Here is a 16,830-nt window from a genome sequence, read left to right as displayed (position 1 = left end):
TGCGTTCCGAAAAATTCCGAAACTTATCCGAGATGTACTATGAGATTGCCGGATCATAACGCAACTTGAAAATCTAAAAACGGATGTCGGGAAGGTTGAAAAGTTGTATCCCGAAGATTGCCAGCTGAAATGACTCTAAGTCCTCATTACACTTAGAAAAATTTTCAAGTTTTTAAGTCTAAGAGCACTCTATTAAAGGCTAATCCATGCACGACTTTTACGGGGTGTTACAATTACTGTTACTAAGCCTCCATTAGGCATCACCATCGATGAATCCTCATGCCACTCAGTCCTAGTGCACATTAATCAACATACACGCTCAGAAAGCTTACTACGGGTCTGTTATTGGTAGAATAGAACAGATAGGGATTTTAGTCCTACAAAGAAGAACATCATCTTCATTTGGACACCACTGGATATTCAAAATTCAGAAACGAGATTTCAAAGCAGGAACGTTGTCAAAATAAGAGCACCCTTTGTCTTTTAGCACAAGATTATATTTGTTTGTGGTTCAACTATTTTTTTACATTTTTAGTCTTATACACAAACAAATAGCTTAAGTTATATGCAAGAACAACAAAAATATTTTCTTACACAAATCAGTATGACACTTATTGTCCGTTTTTGGGCATAGGTCAGCATGAATTTGTCTTTTTGGGTTCGCCTCATCTAGCTCTAAAAGTGCACGTACCATGTAAACTTGAGTTATGCTTTATAAAACTCTTCACTTTTCTCTAACATTTCGATGGTGTCATGTGCTCCTCATCTTCACAAGCTTACAGCCTAGAAGCCTGCAAGTTATGGTTAACTTTCCCTCATCAGCCCATCCTCTGTTAGGGGCGTCACAAGTATATATTTACCTATTATAGAAGGTTGCTTTCTATTTCTTTTAGGCTATAAATTGATATTTGTATTGAGAAGCACCTGCTGTTGCCTTTTAAAGTTTGCATTCTATTTCTCTAAGGCTATAAATTGATATTTATATTGAGAAGCACCTGCTGTTGCTTTTTAAGTGACATGATGGCGTAAATATTTTTTTTTACCGGCAATGCATATAACTTATACTCAAAAGAAAATTATTTGTTACATTTCTTGGAGTCCCTTGGAGATTCATTCTTATGCTCTTAATTCCTCTGCGATTGAGGATCTTTTGTGAGCACTTCTCTGTTTATTGAGCCTTTCCCCAAAAAATTTCTTTAGAAGTTCAATAACACCTTCAACTGTCTAATGCAGAATATCATCTGGGTCAGCTGAAGGCTAAGATAGCAAAACTGAGGACACAATTGTTGGAGCCTGCAAAAGTATGTCTCTTTGGTATTTCAACAGTTAATTTGGAGGGGTCAATTTCCTGTTATCTTAGTTTCATGGAGTTCCCATACTATGATTGTGTTCTATATTGACCATATCAACAAAAATTTATTGTGGTGGAATATTTTTTTCACTGATGACCACTTTTTCTCATGTTCTTGTCTTTTTATGATAGACTGAGTAATAACTTTCTGATTATGGGAGTGAAACAGGGTTCTAGTGGTGCGGGAGAAGGTTTTGAAGTTACAAAGTTTGGCCATGGGCGTGTTGCACTAATAGGATTTCCAAGGTTTGTCATTTCCCTCTTGTGTTTGTTAACCACTCATAAAGTTCAATTCTCATCAGGAAGAATTGTATCCATAGCAGTTGATATACTCATAATTCTGGATAGACTATGCAATTGAATCATTAATTGCTTTTGATCACTTTTATAGTTTTTGATTTCCATCCTCAGTCTTAATATATTTAACACTAGTAACTTAAGATGCTGATGCCCTTTGACATGAGATTTGGCTTGGGAGAACATTAAATAGTGTTAACTTAATCAGTATCTTGGTGACTTTTAGTGACATTTTAAGTGCGGCCAGTTTGGAAACGTGAGTAGATGGTCTATCCTCATCATTTTAACTATGATGCTGATGCTCCTTTTTGTGATTTGTTTTTAGGCGAGGAAAAGTGGGCATGCTTTTAACCTAAGACATATTAACTGATCCTATTTGGTAATGAGTCACATAATTCTAGTTTGAACTTGCTTTAACTACCTGCTCCATGGCGGTCTTAGAGCCTGTTTGGCCAAGCTACCAAAATCAACTTATTTTGAGAAGTACTTCTTATCGGAAGTGCTTTAAGAGAGTAGTAGTTTGTATTTGGTGAACTCATTTGAGAAGTGCTTTTGTTAGGCCAATGTTTTTAAAAAGTGTTTTTGAGTGTCAACGTACGAAAAAGAATATGCATATAAGTTGTCGTTTTTGTATCAATTTGAAAATTGGGTCGCAAAGATTGGTTAAAAACACTTATTTCTGGACCTCTGGTAATAAATTCGTCTTGTTTTAATAAGATATGGGCATCATTTAACAGATAATATTATCTAAATAGATAAATTAGCTTGCATATTATGTTTTGTAATTTCTAATTTAGTTTAACTCCTCTTAAATTTAACTTCTTAATTGAATATGCCTACCAAATAAGTAGAGAAGCAAATTTAAACCAAGAAAAACTTAACAATTACAAAAGTAAGGTTCAGATTAAAGCATATTCCTAGTGCTCTCATAATAGTGACAATAAAATAGAGCAACATGTGTGCTGAATACTATAATTGGCCGAAAAACAAAACAATATAACTTTCTATTTTATTTATAAGTAAAACACAATAACCTTCTATCCAGCGTATGTGCATCATCATCAACCTTTGTAAACAATCTATCCAGTGCTGCTAATCATAGTTTTTTTTTTGAAACTGGTAACGTTAATCATAGTATAAACCTATGCTCTGGCATAGCAACTTTGTTCCAAATCGACTCAGCAGTTTCCAACTTAGGTCTATCACCAATCATCTTCAGATATCCCAATGACACTGAATATTTCCCATTGTTAGTCAGACAGTAATGATCACTGTTATACCATTCAAACATTTTCTGTTTTAGTTTTACGCAATTTCTTCCAGTACCAGCTACACTCAGTTGGTAGAAGGTGAGACAAGAAATCACCTGCATTGTTCATGAATGCACCATTCACCCATTTTACCCACAAGAAGGGTGCCATATAAGTTTGCCAACAGAAGACATATTACATACCTGCATCCCTTGATATTTAGCCCGCCTTGTTTCTTTGGCCTACAAAGTTTCTCTCAAGCCACCAAAGATATCTTTTTCTTCAATTCTGTAGTGCCCCATAGAAACCCTCTACACCTTTTGTCCACCTCATGTAATACTCTCTTGAGGAAGGATGAATACTGAGCCCCAAAGGTTAAGCAAGGAGAATAATACAGAGTTGTTAATCTGCTTTCGCTCAGTATGGGATAAATGCCTGGTTGATACTGCCCTGATCTTATCTGTAATCTTCTGGCTAAGCAGATGACTATATGGATTTTTGATATGGTATTCTTGTCATAAAAAAGTAAAAGCACTATTTTTGGGAGGTGCTACTTTTTTCAACTCCAGCTAAAAAGCTGAACAAAACCTTCTTGTACTACTCAAAGCACTTATCTCTTCGCTGAAAAGCTTGGTCAAACATCTTCATCATTTAAAATAGGTGTTTTTCTTTTTTCGAAAAGTAAGCACTTTCGATGTTACAAAAGCTTGGCCAGATAGGCTGTTAACCTTCTTTGGTTTTTCTTTTGGATAGTGTGGGAAAGTCTACACTCCTTACAATGTTGACAGGAACTCATTCTGAAGCTGCATCATATGAGTTCACAACGCTTACTTGCATCCCTGGTATTATCCATTACAATGATACTAAAATTCAATTGCTTGATCTTCCGGGAATCATTGAAGGTGCATCTGAAGGCAAGGGGCGTGGTAGGCAGGTACATTGAAGATGACTTTGGCAATTTGACAAATATTGTATGTTGTATAATTGCTGGAGCTCTTGATTGTGATGACAACCTCTGAACAATAGTCATTTTGAACAGGTCATTGCTGTTTCTAAGTCAGCGGACATTGTATTAATGGTTCTTGATGCTTCAAAAGTAAGTGATCATAATTCATTTCTGATAATTTGGCCCTTGAGGTTTATGTTATTCTCTTGTGGTCATATTCGTTTGGCTACACTTGCACCTCAGCTCTGCCCATCCTCAGGCTGTACTAAATTAAGCTGCTCCAAGCCCACTTCAATCCTTGTAGCAGAGTCGAACTTGGGCTGAGTTGGCACAGCCAGAATTGTCTGTTGATAGGTGAAAGTTTCATAGGAAAGAATTAAATAATTAAAAGAAATGAAGCCAGTCCATAGCTCAGCTGGTGAATACCGGGGGATGATCCTTCTACATTTGTTCTTACCTAAATAACCATGCATACTAATACAGAAAAAATCACAAACGAGCATAATAGTACATGACTCATTAACATAGCACGTTTTAGTCTTTGATCTCAGTGGTAAAGGGGAGAAACAGAAAAGAAGGCGCACTTGTACCAAAACCACATACAAAGGAACATGATAAAACAAGAGTACCTTTAGATTTCTATTCTCATTCCAGCGTTAATCTCGAACAATATCAGCATTTCATTATATGTTAAACCAAGTTTAGAATTAAGTTTTGTCACTGTTCAGACTCTCTCTTAGGTGATGCCCCCCACCCCCCTTCTGTTGTCTCGATTCTTAATTAAACATACAACATCAGAGTGAAGGCCATCGACAAATACTGACAAAGGAGCTGGAAGCGGTGGGCCTGCGATTAAACAAGCGACCTCCTCAGGTGATCCATTATTATGCTATGTTATTCATATTGCGGTTGTGTGTCTTAATTTCTGATAACATATATATTCCTTTGTCTCCTTTTCTTTATCTGTTTTTCTGTTCCCAGAGAGTTTCACATGTTTCTGGAATATTTTCTCAATAATTAATTGATTATTCACACAACAAGCCTGCCACATTGTTATTTTATGATTTTATAGCAGGGAACACTTTTATAGATCTACACGCCTTCCTGTCCTTCAGTAGTTAGCTAGAAAATGTTCTTTCTCACGATAATTTTGTCTAGAAAAGACCTTTCCGTGGTCTTTAAAGTGTTAGCTTAAAACCCATGCTGTCATTGGTTGTGTATCTTCGGATAGACAAGATTGAATGTCAAGGCTTAGCTTATATTGTCCAATGGTTGCAGATATATTTCAAGAAGAAAAAGACTGGTGGAATTTCTTTCAATAGCACTCTGCAACTTACACATGTGGATGAGAAGCTATGCTATCAAATTCTTCATGAATACAAGATCCACAATGCCGAGGTATTGTAGAATAATGTAATGATTTATCACTGGAAAATTCCATTTGAATTTTTTTTCTTCTACTTTGTTTCCCTACCTTATAGTCTTTTTGTTCACGTATTTAGGTGTTATTTCGTGAAGATGCTACAGTGGATGACCTAATTGATGTTATTGAGGGCAATCGTAAATACATGAAGTGCATATATGTCTACAACAAGATAGATGTTGTTGGTATTGATGATGTAGACAGATTAGCCCGACAGCCAAACTCCGTTGTCATCAGCTGCAACATGAAGGTATTTCAAATCAAAATTTGTGAGATTCATTTAACTGCTGATGAAATGTGCTATAGGTGTTTTGTGACCCAGAAAGCTCATTGCTCTTATGTAATTTTGTGGCAAGGTGCCACTATTATTAGAATTATTTGGTTTTTGACATTTGCAAACATATATAGTGAAACCGAGATCAAATAACATATTTGAGTATTCTGGGTGCGCGTCCTAGTGGAAAGTTAGTTGCAGCTCATAATATACTGTATATGAAATCTCCCCTTTGCGCGGCCCTGTAGAATTGGCAAGACTTGGTTTGACAAGGAGGCATCTATCTTACCTGGATAGTTTATCCTTATGCAAATAATAAGAACACTTATTTTCCCAGGCTCACAAGATACTTTCAAGTTGGTTCTTAATCTTGATGATGGTGCATAAAAAACAATTTACTTTGTTTTCCATTGCCCAATTTGGACATAACTTCGGAATAACGGACCACTGCTGATTTTTGAATATTGGCAAACGATCTCTTCATACTGACATGCTCTTCAGAAATGTTCTGCCTTGTCTATATTGTTAATGTTGCATTTATTTTCTGATACAGCTGAATCTGGACAGACTACTAGCAAAAATGTGGGAAGCAATGGGTCTTGTCAGAGTTTATACAAAGCCTCAAGGCCAGCAACCAGACTTCACAGATCCCGTGGTCCTTTCTGCTGTATGTTATGTGGCACATCACGCTTTAAGATTTTCTCTCTTTCCGTGCTTGGTTACTCTAAAAATTTCACCAGTGTCTCCTGCTTGTTACTTTCCTCAATTGTGTTGATGCATCTTCTGTGTTGTTTATGATTTTTAGGATAGAGGTGGCTGTACAGTAGAAGATTTCTGTAATCACATACATCGAAGTCTTGTTAAGGATGTGAAGTATGTGTTGGTGTGGGGCACTAGCGCAAGGCACTACCCGCAGCATTGCGGTCTTGCGCACATGCTCGAGGATGAAGACGTGGTTCAGATTGTTAAGAAAAAGGTAAATGATATCTGCTTGTTCTTTTCACATTTGCTCTCCATCAGCAATGTTACAGCTCTGGCAGATTGAGCTATTTCTTCCGGCCATCATATTCACAAAGCCTTAAGCTTTAGGATCATATGATGATTTGACCTTTCTTCAGGCTACACGTTATTGATGCAGTAGTTATCTTCCTTGTAAATTCAGTTTGAGCCTCAAAGCGTTCTGTCAGCTAAGCATAACATGCAATTGAATTAGCTTCTTTCTTGTCTGATAATTACATAGAAATTTGTATCACAAAAGTATTAGTGTTCTTATTGAACAAAGCACCTAGGATAGGGAAGTTAGGACAGCTAATGTTGAGCTGCTTAATAGCGGTGTTGGTTTGTGCGTATCTTACCAAACTAGGTACTTCCAGAGAGTTGATAAATGTGATAAACATTTTATGTTATGCAGGAAAAGGAAGAGGGAGGCAGAGGCCGGTTCAAATCGCATTCTAATGCTCCTGCTCGTATATCTGACCGTGAAAAGAAGGCTCCACTGAAGACATGATTGGCCCAGATAATGGAGCTGTTGATGCGCCATGGATTTTTATTGGAGAACGAGCTATACAAACGAGAATAGCTCGAGGTTCTCAAACTTTATGGAGTGAAATCTATTTCTCAGGAGAGGGTAGAAGATGTTGGTGTTTGTATTCTGTACTTTTTATCATGTCACTCTGTGCAGTGTGTATAATATCTGGGCACATGCTTTCTTCCTCCAGATAATATTCACCGCTGCTTATTTTGTCAATGTGCTATAAAAAGTTTTGGTCTCAGATCCTAAAAGTGTCGAGGCAAGAATAATTGGATATCTTAGCTTCATCTTATCTATGTTCTTACATTTTAAATACTACATGACGGTGCAGGTTAGATTTTTGTTTTCATTTGGATAGGCTGCTCTTAGACCAGGAAGATTGCTTATGACATCAATCAACAAGGTACGTCGTATGTCGATTAGTTTGTCAATGCATGCTTCCCTTTCTTATGTTGAAGTTAGTTTTTAGAAAGTTTTCTGATGATCAAACTCATCCCCATCATCAAGATGCTTTTTCTTTTTTCGTAAAAGGTAGATGGATGAATAGAGCAGGTGACGAGTGACTCTACCCCTGGCTTTGAATAGGAGGTTTCTTAGGATCATTCAGACGCTTGACTCTTATCTTGCAACTCATTGATGATACTAGTTCTTTGAGACTTTAAAAACTTGGCATTCTTATAATTCGACAGTCACTCTGAGCCACAATTAGTGTCAGACTATCTCCATTGCGATAATTTGGAAATAGCCACTTTTTAGCTCCTGTAATTCTGGGATATTATCATGGATTTTCACCTTTTGGAATTTGGAACCTTCGTAAAACTCCATGACAGTGGCTAGTGGACGCTGATTCTACTCGACATTGTTCACTCAAACATTTGGGCTTTAGAGTTTAGAAATCGAGAACCGGAAGTGGGTCTCAAACTCAATAGCTAAATGGGTCGATAATCACATATATCCCTCGACGAAAGTTAGTCATTTCATTTAATCCAAATGTGATAGTTGATTAACAAGGTTAACTTGGAGGGGAAAGGGCAGTCAGACTGACTCTCATATGAGCTTTTGGCGGTTCATTCATTTTACTCTCGACCTATATATAATTCAATGTTTATACATAATTATAAGGGTAGCATGGTGTACTAAAGCTTTGCTATGCGGGGGTTTCGGCGAAGAACCGAATCACAAGAGTCAATTGCACGAATCCTTACCTTGCATTTTTAGTGGAGTAACATTTATTCATTTACTTTATATTCATGTCGTTGTGTGGTTCATTAAACATGGATGGTGCTCTTTGTAACAACAACATACCCAATGTAATTTCATAAGTGAGGTCTAATATGAGTGGTGTGTACTACGTTTTATTCCTATCTCATGAAGGTAAAAGAGACTGTCTCCGATGTACCCCTCCATGAATTGTACTCTTTGAGCTTGTACAGTAGCCTAACGCATAGGCAAGTGCGGCAAGTCCCAAAAAGTGGCCTCACCAAATTCATGCCTAAAATTTAGTGTATGAAAACAATGAAATGAACAAACAAAGCTAACCAATGGAATATTTTCATTCTTTTTCAGTGATTATATTTAGAGGGCCAGTGCTTTTGTGCATGTCAGGTAACTCTTTATAAGGAATAATATCAGTAATATTATTAGTATGTGGGGATGACTTTATATTACTGAGGAAGTGGTTAACGTCCAATCATTCTTGTCTTGTCTCCATCGCTATTCTTAGTGCTTTTCTCTTTCACATTTTTGAGTATTAGGGTTTCACTTTCCCACTATTAATTATGTATTAAAACTTAGATTAAGAACTAATTTTTTGAATTAGTTATCGATGTGCCTAAGTGAAACTTCATTCAGGGACTTAGCATTGTACCACCATTGTCATGTCGAAGCTTCAATCTTACTAGCTAGCATACTTCTGGCGTGCAATCTCATATGTGAGGTCTCATCACTACAATGAAATATATGATTAACCAATATTTATCGAATTTGATAAAGAGTCACAAGAAATGGTTCGAGCCTCTTATTTGGATTTCTCGAACCGAGAGATCCGTGAATCGAGATCCTGATGCATATAGATACAAATGATCCAATGGGAGCAAGAATTTCCAGGAACATTTGGAACAGTTCATTTCGGAGCAGAAGAGCCGTTTTTAAGTAGTGTTCGATCGATTACATATTAATCAATATTCGATTGATTAGTCTCAGGTTGTCGACAAAAAAGATTTGTCGAAGTCACTTAAACTTAAAAGCACTTTTAGGTCATTATTTTAACATTATTTAGTGTTAATTTATCATATTAAGCCAAGCTAGTAGTAACTAGAAAAACGAGACAAATACTCTTCTCCAACAAACTTATGCGGGACTATGTTTTATTGTATAACAATTTAAAAGTTGCATTAATTATTTTCCTCAAACCCTCCAACCAATAACACTGTATAATGTTATTTTTATGTTAAAATTAATTTTCTTTAATTCTTCCAGCCAAATAAACGACCTCTTAATGTCTTAGTACGTAGGAGTACTCTGTACTAGACTAGACTAGAATAGGAAAGTAGTTAGGTGGGAACTACTACTTGCTTCGCATTATAACTGTTTGAAAGTTACAGAGGCCGAATTTTTAGGTAAAAGTAAATGCTAGAGTTACGAGTTTTGAATTCAAAAGCTGACCATATAAAGTTAATCGTTGCTTTTGCAATTACTTGATTTTTGGAAGATGATGTTGAACGAGCGTAGATAGACACTTTAACTTGACCTTGAGACAATTAATATTTGAACTTTGAGTAAGCACGTTCCAGACAACTCATCAGGAATTTATGTCTACTGTATCGGTCTCCAATGAACACTTTTACATCCAAAATGTTCATTTAGACACCTCTAGAATTTATGTATGTCAGGTCAGGCTCGAGTATCCACGAGACACGGTGAGAGTTAGTTGGAATGTTTAGTTTGCCAGTTGAGATTAAATTGAAGTATCTAGATGTAAACTCTCAAAATTAGAGTGTTTATTTGTTAGCCAAGTTTAAATTAAAATCTCTATTTATGTATTAGGCCTTTTTTTTTCCAAGGATATCTGACATAGAGAATTATTGTCCCATCAAAATCAAATCAAAGTTAGTGGAAGCCATTTATAGAACATGTCGGGTACCTCCAACATTATTACTGCTACTCCTACAATTTAGTTATGTTTAATACGGTAGTACGTTACTATCAATCACTTGAAAGAAATGAAATCACAGTTCGATGCATTAAAACTCTCGCTATACGTAGGATTTAGAAAAATGTCGAATTGCAATGGTTTATTATACGCAATCTTATATTATATTTCTGCAAGAGACTCAGAGGCGGAGTCAGGATTTCAACGAAGGAGATTCCATATTCAAAGAAAACTTAAGATTTTAACTAGGGGGTTTCATATTCAAAGAAAATTTAGTCGAAGGGAGTTCAATACCTACTATAACTACATAAAAAATAATTTTAATCACGTATAAATAATATATTTTTCCGTCGAAGGGGGTTCGGCCGAATCCCCGAACAGAAGGCTGGCTCCGTCCCTGAAGAGACTAATTCTATGACTTAAACCAGCGACTTTCAGATCACATGACAATAATTTTATCAATTGTTCCAAAACTCTTCAAAATAAATAAAATAAAATAAAATAAAATAAATTCAAACCAGTCATCATAATATGAATAGGAAATATATTACATACACGTGACTCTAAACCCTAAGTTGCATGGGCAATAGGGTAAGCTAGGGCTTGAGAGGAAACTAGTGGGACACTCATGAGAAACCTTATCTCATCTTCACGGAAATAAAGTTAAATAAATGCCTTAACATATTATTATTATTATACTTTTCAATTTATATAACATAGTTTAACTTTTGAGAGACAAACTTCTTAATTTAAATCGTACATTCGCGTATTTAAATCAATTTTTTTTCTTCTTAATCTTGTTTTATCAATTGAAACATAATAACCTTATATACTTTTTTAACTGATAATACATGACATATATATGAGATCATACTAACCTTGTCATTAATTTTCATTTTGCATGGTGGAGAGTCGTGTGGGATATAAGGCTATGTGTAATAAAACTTTGTGGTTCCGCTCTTTTCCGAAACCTGTGCATAGTTGAAGCTTTAAGGCACCAGAATACACTTTATACTTTTTTCCGACCAATCGACCCCATTTGGTCGGTAATCCTTTAAAATCGATCGCATTCGATCGATTTTTTAATAGTGGAAAAAGGCCCTGTGTTTAGTAGTGACTTGTTGATAGATTCATATATCCAACATGCATGCATTCAGTCAAGTCGGACAGATAATGAATTAAATGCATCTATCTCTCCTCAACTTATTAAGGATTTAAATTTTGTGCACTGTCAGTATATACAAAATATTTTATATTATCAGAAAAGTTTGATCTTTATTGCAGATTATCCATTTTTTTTACATAAAAATTGAAAAAGAACGCGTATAATTGTTATTGACAAACTTTGGTTGCCGTCTCATTCTCTAACAGTAGTAGAGCCAATTAGACTTGTGACTGGAGAGACCAGTGTATGAACATTGGATTGACCTCGGAGATGTGTTTTTTATAAGTGGGACCCACTTGGGGATTTCGGTATCGTTTTTGGAACCGAAGCACAATGGTGCAACGCTAGACAAGTAGACACTAGAAATTAGTACCAAAAGGATTTAAAAGTATTGATAAAGATCATGGATGAAGAATCGAGATTTTAAATTTATGAGTTTTGAATTTTAAAACAGAATAACGACAAGATTCAAAATAGATAATTTACATATATATTATGTGCATTTCTTAAAACAAATTTATTTGTGTTATTGCAACTTGTGTTAATGCCTTATAATGTTAATTCATCATGCTACTTTCACATTTCGATGTGAGAGTCACATGAGATATCATTTGCACCCCTCACTACTAAATAGATATCTCCCAACTAACATATAAAATATCATTTGCGCACCCTCACTTTAATAAAAGACGGGTGTTTTCTGATCGATGCATAAGATATCATTTATATCCCTCACTACTAAAAAAAAAAGAAGGTGTTTCTCAGCCGACACATAAGATATCATTTGCACCACGCACTTCTATGATTGGACCTCATCGCCCGGCTCACCCTCTGTCATGAGCGTCAGTCAAACCCACGAGCCAAATTCTTTGACATGTATATATGTTTATAGTAAAATTTTATCGACTTTATAAGTCTCAATTAGTTAGTTGCACTTAGCATAAAACTATCAACAAAATCAACGATGGAAATCAATTGTTAATAGATTCATAAACCTACCATTCAGTTAGTCATATTTATAAATTAAATGCACTTTTCTGTCTCGTCCATTTCATAAATCAAACGTGTGATTCTTATGAACAAACTGTGTTTGCCTTCTCAGACAGAAACAATAGACAGTAGCAGCAATTTAGACTGCGACTAGAGAGACTTGTTACAGTGGACAAACAGACAATAGAAAGACACCAAATAAATGGGTAAAAGACGATTGATTAAGAATCGTACCGTCTCGTGTAGAGGCCGATTCAGAATTTTAAGTTTATAAGTTATAAAACAGGACAACGATTAGATCCTTCATAGATAACTTATACGGTACATATGATTATGTGAATTTTTAACACAAATATCGTATTTAAACCAAAACTATTGAATCATGTCGAACCTGTAGCTATTGATGTGAATCCGCCCCACGCCTCTTGGGTTAGTTGGGGCTATTTTTGTCAATGACTCTGTGCTGTGTATTAAAATTCAACAGTTGCCATCATCAAACCTAACTGATGCAACTCTTCAATATCTGCATTCAAAACTCTGGTACCATACATAGAACTTTGACCACAACACTTCCTTTCACCTAATTTTCTGCTTCTTCTTTTTTTCTCGAAAAATATGAAGAAAAAAAGGAAGACTTTAATTTTTCATGAAGATTAGTCTGGTATTGCTAACAGTAAATTCAGTATTGATCTACTAGCGTCCTTCAACATTAATTTTACAGCTATATCAATGATCATTTAAATTCGATTTTACTTTTCTTCTCTACTTTTAATATCGGTTATGAGCTAGATCAGAATCATTCTCGACGTGTCGATAAGAGATGACCATTCCAATGGAACAACTCAAAAGATGAAGAGATAGTTCAGCATTTGTATCATCCTTATTTGCCAACAACGAATGGTCGTGCATGACTGAAAATGTGGACCAACTGCAATAATTATCTCTCAATTTTGAACAAGTTGATTCAACTATATGAGTTATAAATTCAGAAGCACTAAAAACATAAATTTAAGTTATATATCCACTAAATTAAACATGTAAAGAGTTTAGTCGTAATAGTTTACTTAACATCTTTCAAGTTATTACTAATAACCTCCACTATTATTGTACTAATATCCAATTATGTAACTATCTTTTAAGTAATCTAACGACTTAGTTAAAGTTTAATAATGTTCTCGTATATAGTACATTACAGGGTCGAAAAAGCAATAACATATCCCGCCGGCCCCATAAAGTAAAATCTTGAGAGGATAGAATGTGCGCAAATCTTATCTCCACGTTAGAAGTAGCTAGAGAGACTATTTTCAATAAACCTCGATTATTCACGAAAAAATAGTCTAAAAAAGAATTACTAATAGAAGCAGAAGAAGCAGCTGATAATAACAAAACAACCGATAGTAACAAAACAGAAAGGCACAATACATAAACATATCATTTAACTTAGTTTCAAATCACATGTATGACCTCAAACTTTGGGTGTTCACAGATAGACACTTAAACTTATATAAAGTTGAACAACTAGACACATATATCCTATGTGGCGTCATACCTCTTGTCCTGCATGACGCCCTACATACAACATATGTGTCTACTTGTTCAACTTTATACAAATTTAAGTACCTACTTGTGCACAATCAAAGTTGAAGATCATAAATGTAATTTGAAGGTAAGTTAAAAGGCATGTTTATGTATTATGCCAAACAGAAATTATAATAAAACAATGCGATAAATAAAGTATGAAGTTAAAAATTGGAAAAAAGAAAAAGGAAAAAAGAGAAATCCTACTCTTTCCCAAGAAAAGCCTAACAAAACAAAAAGCTGGTTCCACTTCAATAATAGGAGTACTACAGATCAAAATTTGATCAAGGACAAAACTATAGCATTGGGATCACCAAAACAAAAGAGTATTACTTTGAAAAATATTTGTACTGTTTCACTTTTTCTTTATACCTCTGCTTCCTCCTCTCTTTAACTTTAACCAAAGCTGCATTTGCACTGTGTCTCTTCCTTCTTTCTAATCTACTATTTCCACCCTCTTTATTTCTTTGCTTTTTACTGTATATCAGCCTTTTCTCCCAGGCCCATCTTGCAACTTGCCTACACAGACACTCATGTTTTGACTTAACCTCAACTGACATCTACGCTCTCTAATTCTGAATGTGCATAAGTAGATGCGTGAAAAAGTAGACTTAGGACGCCACGTGAAATGCCACATAGGGATGCGTGCATGTGACCAAGTTACAAGGACACTATTATATATTCTAATGATATTTGTAGTACGTATGTAAAATTTCCCAATTTATTCACTTTGAAATTACTTCATATGTGTTACGATTGAAGTTTATTCAATATTATCACCTCAACTTGAGACGCATGTAGCTTAAAGTTCAAATCGTTTTTTTCTTAAACTTCAGCAATTATATTTAAAGTCGTTTGAAATGGTAGACGTGCAAAAAAAAAGTAAAAAAAAAATAAAAGTGTGTACAAGTAAAATAGAAATTTCAATATTTAGTAGCCGTTTGGCCACAGAATTTTTTTTTTCTTTTTTTCGAAAAATTATTTAACTTTAGTGAAAAAAGTGAAAACACGCTACATTTGGCCATGAATTTTTCAACTCCAATTCCGAAAAATTATTTGAAAAAGTGAAAACAAGTTTTACTTATTTTAACTTTTTTCACTTATACTTCTCTCATAAAATTTCAAAAACAACATTAATTTATATTCATGGTCAAACACAACTCCAACTTTAACTTCATCTTTAACGCCAACTTCAACTCCGAAAAAAAATAATTTTGATGGCGAAAAGGGCTCTAAAGATACCCCGTAAACATTTTACATGAGATTTACAGCTCATCTCGATTGTGTAAGCTTACGTATGACTTGTACAGGTGTTGATAAATGAATGGTCTATTAACTAAGTATGAAAGATAAATATTCATAATTGTGTTTTCACTAAACCAACACAAATCATGTCTCTTTCAGAAATGCTTTTATCATAGTTAAATGGCGCATGTTTCTCACTTTAAATTATATATAACTACTAAAGTTAGATTTTCCAATTAGTTTTTGAAAAAAAATTGATAAGTAGTGTTTGACTATATAATTTATCATTATCTGACAAATATTTTTGATAAAATAATTCAAATTCTCAAATACTAAAAAAACTAATATTTGGTCCATATTCTATTTTTTTTGAAACTTTTAAAAGTGAATGTTCTCAAATACTATAGTCAAATATATGATAGAAACTTTACCCAAAAATAATTTGCTAAAAATATTTGAGAGTCTACTACCAAAAGCTAGCTTAATGGCAGAACACATAATCAGTAACAAAGTTTCAATTGAATTTTTCTGATTGGATAATTATATACCAGAAATAAAGTTTAAAAAAATTCTATATAAGTATTTGAGTTTTCAAGTCAATTTATTTAGGAATAAAATGTAGTTAGATCACCATACAAATTACAAATATGAAGTGTAAAAAAGATGACATGTATTTCGTGAGGGTAGAAATGTTTTTCTATAGATCCTTGGTTCAAATAAAATATATTACTTTCTCCGTTTCATAATAAATGAATTATTAGATTTTGACACACATATTAAGGAAAAAACATTTCAGACATAAATTTAACATAACTTTTCATTTTTATCCCAAAAAAAAAGTTAACCTTGTAATACCTTTTCAAAAGTTAATTGGTTGTCAAATCATAAGGGTAAATTTGAAAAAAAATTCAATTATTCACTTATTTTGAAACACCGATAAATACCCCAACAATTCACTTATTCTGAAACGAAGGGAATACTAAATAAGTTTGTAAAGTAAAAACGAAGACGAAGAAAATAATAACAAACATAACATGATAATCAAAGTAAATGAAAAAAAAGTAATATTTAAATCAACTAAAATAAGATGGTAAAAAAATACTAATATATCAAAAAAAAATTGAAAAGAGAACTAGACACGCTTAACTATTTGTTGGGTTCAAATTGAATGTGTGAATAATTGGAGGGAAAGTGAGCTTTCATTTAAAAAGAAAGCTTACTCTCTTAAAGGAAAGTCCACAAAGTGGGAGAAAGCAATTTTCTTGTATTTTTATTAAGAAACACACCTTTAACTGGATACTACGACAAGAATAAAGAGGTGTCTCACACCGTTGTTGCTCACTTGACTTTGTCTTCGTAAAATGATCGAGAGATTAATTTTTTTGGATAAAGTTTATTTGAAACTTAAAAAAACAAGTGAAATTTTAGTCCGAAAAAAAAACCAATGGAAATATTTTCTCCATGTACGTCATACAAATGCATGTAGAAACGCACCTCGAAAGGGTCACAACCCTTCGAGGAAATGACACACTGTTTTGAAAAAGGGGTGACTGTTCGGTCGGAAATGATTGTTCTGAAAAGACACGTTATTTTGGAAGGAACAGACATAACTATTCTGAAATGATACAC

General features: G+C 34.3%; 1 protein-coding gene across 2 annotated transcripts in view; it reads left to right on the top strand.

The window, feature by feature from the left end:
* The window catches only part of LOC107861695 (developmentally-regulated G-protein 2), a 20,951-nt gene extending 13,592 nt beyond the window's left edge, over window positions 1-7,359 (top strand). For both annotated transcript variants that reach the window (XM_016707010.2, XM_016707012.2), the window contains 10 exons: window positions 1,234-1,301; window positions 1,521-1,597; window positions 3,652-3,832; window positions 3,938-3,994; window positions 4,643-4,717; window positions 5,123-5,242; window positions 5,347-5,517; window positions 6,095-6,208; window positions 6,347-6,517; window positions 6,953-7,359. In XM_016707010.2, coding sequence (XP_016562496.1) covers window positions 1,234-1,301; window positions 1,521-1,597; window positions 3,652-3,832; window positions 3,938-3,994; window positions 4,643-4,717; window positions 5,123-5,242; window positions 5,347-5,517; window positions 6,095-6,208; window positions 6,347-6,517; window positions 6,953-7,048 — 1,130 coding nt within the window. In that variant the 3' untranslated portion in view covers window positions 7,049-7,359. The remainder of the gene's footprint in view (window positions 1-1,233; window positions 1,302-1,520; window positions 1,598-3,651; window positions 3,833-3,937; window positions 3,995-4,642; window positions 4,718-5,122; window positions 5,243-5,346; window positions 5,518-6,094; window positions 6,209-6,346; window positions 6,518-6,952) is intronic.
* Window positions 7,360-16,830: the final 9,471 nt, after the last annotated feature.

The sequence above is a fragment of the Capsicum annuum genome, chromosome 3 (genome assembly GCF_002878395.1).
Source record: "Capsicum annuum cultivar UCD-10X-F1 chromosome 3, UCD10Xv1.1, whole genome shotgun sequence".
NCBI lineage: Eukaryota > Viridiplantae > Streptophyta > Magnoliopsida > Solanales > Solanaceae > Capsicum > Capsicum annuum.
This window is presented reverse-complemented; position numbering and strand designations above follow the sequence as displayed.